This window comes from Stegastes partitus, unplaced genomic scaffold (assembly GCF_000690725.1).
Source record: "Stegastes partitus isolate 25-593 unplaced genomic scaffold, Stegastes_partitus-1.0.2 Scaffold839, whole genome shotgun sequence".
Taxonomy (NCBI): Eukaryota; Metazoa; Chordata; class Actinopteri; family Pomacentridae; genus Stegastes; species Stegastes partitus.
Window position 1 is genome coordinate 57,038 of NW_007578570.1, and position 8,129 is coordinate 65,166.

The window sequence follows — 8,129 nt, forward strand, 5'->3', positions numbered from 1 at the left end:
ATAGCAGTTCTGCTCTTTTTGTGAGCCGTCTGAAAAGAGCGTTTCAAAGATCGGCCAAAAACCTCGAACAAGTACGGATTTGGTTCTATAGTTTGGTTTTCAGTTTCACAGACAGGCTGCTGAACCAGGCAGTGCTGCAATACATCACTACAGTCTGAAGCACTGATTTAGGAAACAGAAGAACCATCTGGCTGTTTGCTCAGAAAGATGTAACCCTATGAAGAAAGTGAACATGCTGCTGGATCTCTGTGTGAGGAGTCCATGACATCAAAACACCAACCGACAACACACAGCGTCTGCACTGTGAGCTGACATGAACATAATTTTCTGTTTTTTTTGTGTTCCCATTAAGAGCATTTTTGTCAAACCATCCTATTCACCCCTCTGCAGTGGCCGTCATCTCTGTCAGCAGGGTGCAAAACTATACTAGTGATGGAGTCAGAAATGCACAAAGAGGCATTTTTGTAAAAGCAAAGCTGAATTATTTCAGCCTCCAGGCAGCCCGCCATTAGCTCTGATCTAAGAAGAAGTCTATCATTCCCCTTTACCAACTCTATTCTATTTGTAAGACATTAGTTTTGACAGCAACTACGATGTAGATTTAACCTCGACTGACACAATTAAATCCAAAGCAAATCACTCTGAACTGTATAAATGCTGATAAGAACTCCAAGGAAACCGCTTCTATATCTCGGGTTTGTCAAGATGTTTGGAAAAAAGATGCACAAGTGTGACTACAGCATTGTCTGTACTGTGACCTTTTTTGTATAGTTGAAATGCTGAACTACTCCCTTTTCAAGTGATCTAACAACAACAGATGTGAGTGCTGACGGCCGATAACCACGGTGGTCTTTAGGAAACTGTTTTCTGGAGAGGAGATTGTAATGAGAGGTTCTCAAGGCTGATGGGATAATGTGAGCATCAACACAAAGTTAAAAAAAGGGATTAGCAAACAGTGATAGTTCACCGGACCAGAGCACTACATAGGGCAGGACCGTAACCATTCTTACGCCTTATTTCATCTGCAGTAATGACGATGATGTCTGTGCTTGTAGGTGTAAAACTCTCAGGCAAATCTGCACATTTGCCAGTTGTCAAAACGAGAGAAAAAGGTCATCCACGAACAAAAGCTCATTGTCTGTTGTACTATGTTTGCCCAAAGATGACATTCCTGGTATCCTCTTCATGATGTTCCAGAGACTTTTCAGGTTCTTGACATAAAAATAATTTGTCTGGATGCCTGTCAGCCCCCCGAGTTTCCTCCTAAAGTTCTTTTCAACTCATTGATACTTAATAAAATGATTATTGGTTACATACTATTTATTATTATAGATAAGAGGTTGTTCTTCTACCCATAGATATAAGACAAAACTAAAAATATCCTCAAAATAGTTTACTAACAGAATAATACACCAACACAACATTAGCAGCTGTGACACAAACCGCTGCTGAGCCTGTCTGTCGCTGTGAGTGTGTCAAAAGAAAGTGAACAATACGGCGCCCAGATAGTGTTCATGTCCGTGTGGTGTGCTGGTGTGTGCTACCGTATACGTTGACGGTGGTTGTCTGGTTGGTGGCTCCAATGGCATTCTCAGCCAAACAGGTGTAGTCGCCGGCATCATCCAACCGAACTCTCTCAATATGCAGACTGCCGTCCCGCCTCACCGTCACGTACTGGTCTGATGTCACCTGGCAGATTGGAGGTTCAATTAGGTTCAAATGAAAGCCTGGTAATTTAACACAGATGCAACATAAAGGCACGCAAGGCGCATAAAAACTCTCACCAGGCCATAGTTGTGCAGCCACTGCCTCTCAGGCAGCGGATTGCCAGCCAGCAGCACACAGGGCAGCGTCAGCTGCTGGTCCTCGATCACGCTGAGCACAGCTGGACTCAACGCAATGACAGGTGACACTGCAACCAGAATCAGAAACAGGTTTATCGCCAGGTTTAGTTTACACAATGCAAGGAATCTGTTCTGGTGGGTTGGTGCAACTATAGAAAGAAGAAAAAAATAGAAGCTGCAAATATAAACATAAAAATATAAAAAGAATAATAACAGTGAACACATAGCATGAAAACAATCATACAAAAAGTTCTGAAAAGGAATCTAGGAAGCTGAGATGACAACAATAAAATGTTAAAAAATGGTTAAACAAATGAAGAAAAAAGGACAAATGTTTAAAATCTGTAGTCAACAGCGTGAACAGTAAGCCTGGTTGAATACATTTTATTAAATACTTAAAAATAAAAACAACTATTGTAAATACTTTTGACAATAGTCATAGAAGTTAAGACTCTTGTCAAAAGATTTTTGCCACAGTCAGATTTAAAGGAAACACGTGTGTTTGCGTGTAGAGACTATAACGTATGGTGAGCGCTCGGTTGCTATAAACACATCAACAATACATATACACAGGATATACTGTCGACAGCTGCTAAAACTATGGACACACCCGTATCGTCCATCACATATGTATATTTATGCACAGCACATGCATAAGCACACACACACACACACACACACACACACACTAATGACATGTAGCATCACGTTTGTGTGGTTTGAGTGGTCTGGGGTGTTCACACAGACAGCGCTGATGTCATTGGCGGGGGCTGTGACAGACAACAGGGAGGCGGCGAGGCGGATTTGACGACCACCCTGTCTGGCCTGGGAACACAGCCTCTGACACACACACACACAAACACACACTCAAGCAGCGGATACACCAACTTCCTCACTCTCTGAAGAAACTACTGTACGTGTGCTCCTGCGCTGGGTGTGCATATCTTCTGGGGAAACGCTGTCAGTAGGGAAATAGGGCAGTGGGGCAGTAATATATGTCATCTGGGTGGGTCTCTGCTTCCTAACCTTTGGCCCACATATAGTAGCTCAGTGTGTTTCCACTGTAGAGACACGGTGAAACTGAAATAGTGGTTAACAAGGCACATGTGTTCAAACACACCCGCTGAAATGTGCTAATGAACTCACACTCATGTGTAAAGGCTGAAACAGAAACACACACACACGCACAAAGACATGCAGACAGATGTAGGCACTCAGAGGCACCGTATGTAGAATATGCACTTGGCATGAGAAGGAGATATGATCTTTGGCAATGATTAGACATACTCAGAAAAATCCATGTGAGAGTGTGCATAAGCATTTTGCGGTCCACAGGACTTTGGCTTTGAAGCACATTTCAAGAAAGACAATCTGAGCAGTCCAGTACGCCTTCACTAAACCTACTGCATGCACACCGTTATTGATTTCCCCTGGGTAATCATAAATATAGCAAATTGTTCAATCTACGATGTGTCCAGATGTCTGCTTTTCTTTTTTGGTGCATGACCAACACCAGCTTTTATTTGACGGTGAACATGAGACATGAGTTTTTGTGCTCGGAGAATCAGAAAAAACAACATCCAATCCAAGAAACAGAACATTTCACATGCTGATCTTACCCAGTCCTGTCACAGTGATTCTAGCCCGGGTTTGGATGCTGCCAAAGTGGTTTTGGGCCTCACAGATATACACCGCTTCATCTTCCACCCAAAGGTCTGAAAACAGGAGGGATAATAATGTATAAGCCAAGAGTATTCATGCGTTTAGTGTAAAAGCACTAACCTGAAACACTTACTGTAGATATGTAGATCTCCTTTGCGCTGTGAGATAGTGCCTTGTACGCGGGGCCGGTTGAAAAGGGGGGCGCCGTCCTCTCTTCTCCAGGTTACATGAGGTTCAGGGTGACCTTGGGCGTGACACGGCAGGGTCACGTTGAAGCCGATGTCCACCTCCACGTCTGACGGCTCTCGGGTGAACTTGGGTGCAGCTGGAACAGTCAAGACGATAAAGGTCAAAAACTTGAGGAGATACTCGACCATCTGTACTGAATTCTACAGACAGTAAAGCTGTCCATCATGTTTGCTTTGAGTTGTTCTCGAGAACAAAAGAAATGTGCAAATCTAGTATTCACACCAACTTTATAGACCTTTGGGTATATAGTGTTGAACTGTATACAGCTCAGTAGTATATGGATGTGAATACACCCCCTGTGTAACCTTGTTTGGGTGTAAACCAGACACATTCTTGGTCTGGCAAAGACATCATTCATTAAAACCACAACAGGAGTGTTTGTGTCGCTATACAACAGCGTACGGCAGACTGTGAAACACAACAGGCAGTTCATTGATGTTTCAAGGCTCCTGCCAAGATTCACTCTTTGCTTCATTCACTGTCAGATCACACTCAGTTCATCTCACTGACGCGTGTGCATGGTGTAAAGTGTGTGTGAAGACGCAAGGTTTGTAACACACACCTTCTTCAGAGAACATGTGCATCATTTATACATCTGGCCTCAGAACTACGTTTTGCAGCTACGCTTGAGTTCACTGAGGGGATAAAGTCACTACCAGAGGCTACTGCACAGAGGTGAAATCCCACCGAACTGCAGGCTGAGCTTCTGTTTAAAAACTTTACATTCCAGTGGATTTTCTCATAGAGAGTCTCATCAATCTTTCTGATAAGCTAATACTGAGTACCGTAATGTCCGGACTATAAGCTGCTACTTTTTCACACGCTTTGAACACTGATGCGGCTAATTAATGGATTTTTATGATTTTTACGAATTTGTCGTAAGTGACGTTGAGAGCGACAACAAAAGAAAGACTGAGGAACGACGTAATTGTGAGGCTGTTCAGCTCCTGAAGACACTGAAGAAGACGACTTTAGTGGTTTCAGAGCAGGAGGAAGATGAAGATAGCGATCAGTGACTTTTCCTGGTAGGCTGCTGGAGTTTTTATTTTCCAAACCAGCCGTGTTACAGACGCTGTTCGGAAAAAAAGCATTTACATATTTGTGGATGTTACCGGATTAATTAAAAGTTTTTTAAAAAATCATTCTGTGTGAATATCTCATGCTGCAACGAGAACACCTGCAGCTTGTAGACAAGTACGGCTGATATACGTACAATTTGTTTTTCTTTTTAAAGTTAGTGGCTTATATTCAGGTGCGCTCAATAGTCTGAAAATTACGGTTCTGAGTTTTAGATAAGTGTCTAATTCTAGACTGGATGGTTAAAACTACCTTCATAGTCCAGAACAGAAGCTGAAACAGAAAACTCCGGTCTCAGTACATCCTGACATCCAACTGCCTTCACTGTCTGTAGCGACATCGCAGCACAAAAAACCAAGAAGTGACACCGTCGTGCTTTTACGCGACTCTCACCTCCTACATCGAGGGAGATCTTTCCAGACGAGGTGCCAGCAGCGCTGACGGCCACACAGGTGTACTCTCCAGCGTCAACATTCTGGGTCTCCTTGATGGTCAGTGTCCCTCCCAGTGGGTCCACCTCCAAGAGGGACGACGAATGCAGCCGGACATCACCTTGAAATCAGAGCAAACACAACAGTGGAGTGTGGTTAGCTTGGTCCTAAACTATAAATTATATATTTAAATTGTGTTTTACCTCCGTACCACGCTTTACATTCGTAGTTCAGTTCATTCTATTTTTGTTTTCTAAAACTATGTTGGACCTTGAAGGGCTTCCTTCAGCTTCTAAGGTGCTACCTTTGTACCACCAGATCTCCGGCTGAGGGACTCCAGATGCTGAACAGGCCATCACCGTGGTTTCTCCAGTGCCAATGAGAATCTCACTTAAAGCCACAGTCACCACAGGAGGTTCTAGAAAAGGACAATTGTTGAAAGATGGACAAAACATCAGCATGTCTGAGAGATAAAAGTAGACGTTCTCTTTATTTCCACTGTGTGGATGTGCGCTGTGTGTGGAACGCACCGATGTACGTGAGGATGGAGGTCATGGAGTCCGTCCCAGCCTGGTTACTGGCCAGGCAGCCGTACACTCCTCCATCCTTCTCCTCCATGTTTCTTATCACCAGAGTGCCATCAGGAGTCATTCTGTGTCTGATCATAGAGACAGAAGATGTACAACTTGGCATTTTTCTAGAATTTGTGCAAAAGGTTTCATTTGAACCTCACAGTGTGTTATAATTCAGGAGGTTAAAGAGGAAACAGAATTTCTGCACCTCCTCCTGACTGCATGGACAGACTGAGGCTTTTTTATTGTAGTATCTAGCTCTCTACCTGCTGGATGCCATTATGAACATGTCGTTGTGGGTCCAGACCAGGCGGGGAGCAGGATAGCCGCTGGCCGAGCACCTGATCCTCACGTCCTCTCCTTTGCTGAAGGTCTGATTTCGTGGCTCCACTGACACCCTGGGCACCGCTAGAGGAAAGAGATGTCACAAAGTCAGCATAAATCAGCTGATTGGTCAACAAATCAATCAGTCGACATCAGCTGCTACGGGAAGGTAAGTAGTGTAAATGTGGGAAAGATCAGGAAAAGCTCTTGACAAGAACATATCAAAGTGTGAACACATCCAACTCCAGGATTCTTCACCAAACACCAGATGGATTAAAGTTCAGTCACAAGACGAAGCAATGCAGGAACTTCTGTTGTCACTGCTGCAGAAAGACTGACGCTGTTACGACAACTAATAATGTTTCACAGCGTATTTTTCACCCTCATTTCCTCTTTATTGGTAAAACAGGAAGGAATATTGAATCCAGACACCGAGAAGCTGTTGAATCCAGAGAGATTTTCCAATTGATTCATGATGTGTAACTAATCTCTTTAAGGGTGTGTTTTCTCTATTCTATCCCCACTGCTGCAGTCGTCTCCAGCCTCTCCGGCCTTTCCAACTTGTATAAAAATCTTTGTGAGAGTCTTTTCAACGTCGACGCGCTTCCAAAACAACAAATTTAGAATTAGTGTAAGACGCCAGAGAGGAATTAATTTTGAGGGATTTATTTTTTCCCTTGGCTGGAGGAAGGAAGGCCGTCTGTCCTCGTGTGCCATCGATTAACTACTGTATGAAAGTCTCTTCGGGTTAGCGGAGGGAATGCGCTGAGCTGATCGGGTACCAGCGGTTACAGGTTCAAGAGGCTGGAGGGACACATACGAGTACAGCAGGTGTGAAGGAATGTGTAGAGTTTTGTGTGTCAATCATCAGAGACGCCGCTTTCTAAAGGACATATAGCACATCAACAGACAACACTTTTGATATATTACAACCTTGACTTGAAAACAAATTGAAATGCCTGAGCGTTCTGTCATATTGATCTTAATCTCAGCGGCACCGAAAGCTGTACAGTGTGGGCTGTACAACGCAGACAAGGTTAGAAATGAGGGCATGAGAACAACTGTAAGGCCCCTCTTCCTCCTCACCTGTATCCAGGTCATCCTGCCCTAAGGGGAGGACACCTCAGTGGAGTTCAGAAACGAGGAGGTTCCAGAGAGGGACGACACATTCTTCTACCCTGACTCAGCAGCAGCTTCTCTTTATCACCTGCTCCTTCTTTCCTCTCTTTACCACCTTCACTCATCTGCTATCACTGCCTCTTACGCTGCATCTTCCTTCCATCCCGACCATCCTACTAAATCCTCCACCCCTTCATCCCCCACCGTCGTTCCCTTTCTCAGATTACATCCACATACTGATTTAAAAATGCTGTTCATACATGATAACAATTTGCATTATTGTGAGAAGAAATCCAGAAACAAACAAAACTTTTACACAACTGGTACAATTTTTTTCCAGTTTTTTTCTTTCTTCTCCTTTTTTTTTTCATCATCAACTCGCGATTTATTTGTTCTTTTAACATATCTCTTTGATTACTTCCTAAACAACTGAACCTGCAGAAAATGACATTACTGCATGACTGAACAATTGTCTGACAAAATTTACACAATGCAGCTCAATGGCACCAAATACTGTGATATAATGTCATTTAACACGAAGAAATGGTAAAGACAGAACACCAAAATGAAAAATATCCATTGATCCATTGATCCATTGATCCATCCATTCATCCATCCATCCATCCATCCATCCATCCACCGTTTAATCCTAAGATGAAAAATGTGCATTTTGAAATTCTGACAATTTCATGTGGCCATGTTCTCGGTTCCACTGTGTTACATCCGAGTGTTGTGAGATGTCAGCAGACATGACTTACTTCAAAGTGAGACTAATCACTAGGATGGAACTAACCGGGGGGTAATTAAGAAACCCCCAGGGCTTGCTAACAGCTGTTTTAGAGAGAAAAGGT

The 8,129-nt window shown here is 43.4% G+C and overlaps 1 protein-coding gene across 1 annotated transcript in view; it reads right to left on the reverse strand.

Moving 5' to 3' along the window:
- The window catches only part of hmcn1 (hemicentin 1), a 103,498-nt gene that overhangs the window by 56,380 nt on the left and 38,989 nt on the right, over positions 1-8,129 (reverse strand). Inside the window, exons 12-19 of the mRNA XM_008292865.1 lie at positions 6,102-6,243; positions 5,794-5,921; positions 5,568-5,681; positions 5,226-5,384; positions 3,640-3,831; positions 3,464-3,559; positions 1,785-1,912; positions 1,545-1,689 (exon numbers count right to left, since the gene is read on the reverse strand). Of these exons, the coding sequence (XP_008291087.1) occupies positions 1,545-1,689; positions 1,785-1,912; positions 3,464-3,559; positions 3,640-3,831; positions 5,226-5,384; positions 5,568-5,681; positions 5,794-5,921; positions 6,102-6,243 (1,104 nt within the window). The remainder of the gene's footprint in view (positions 1-1,544; positions 1,690-1,784; positions 1,913-3,463; positions 3,560-3,639; positions 3,832-5,225; positions 5,385-5,567; positions 5,682-5,793; positions 5,922-6,101; positions 6,244-8,129) is intronic.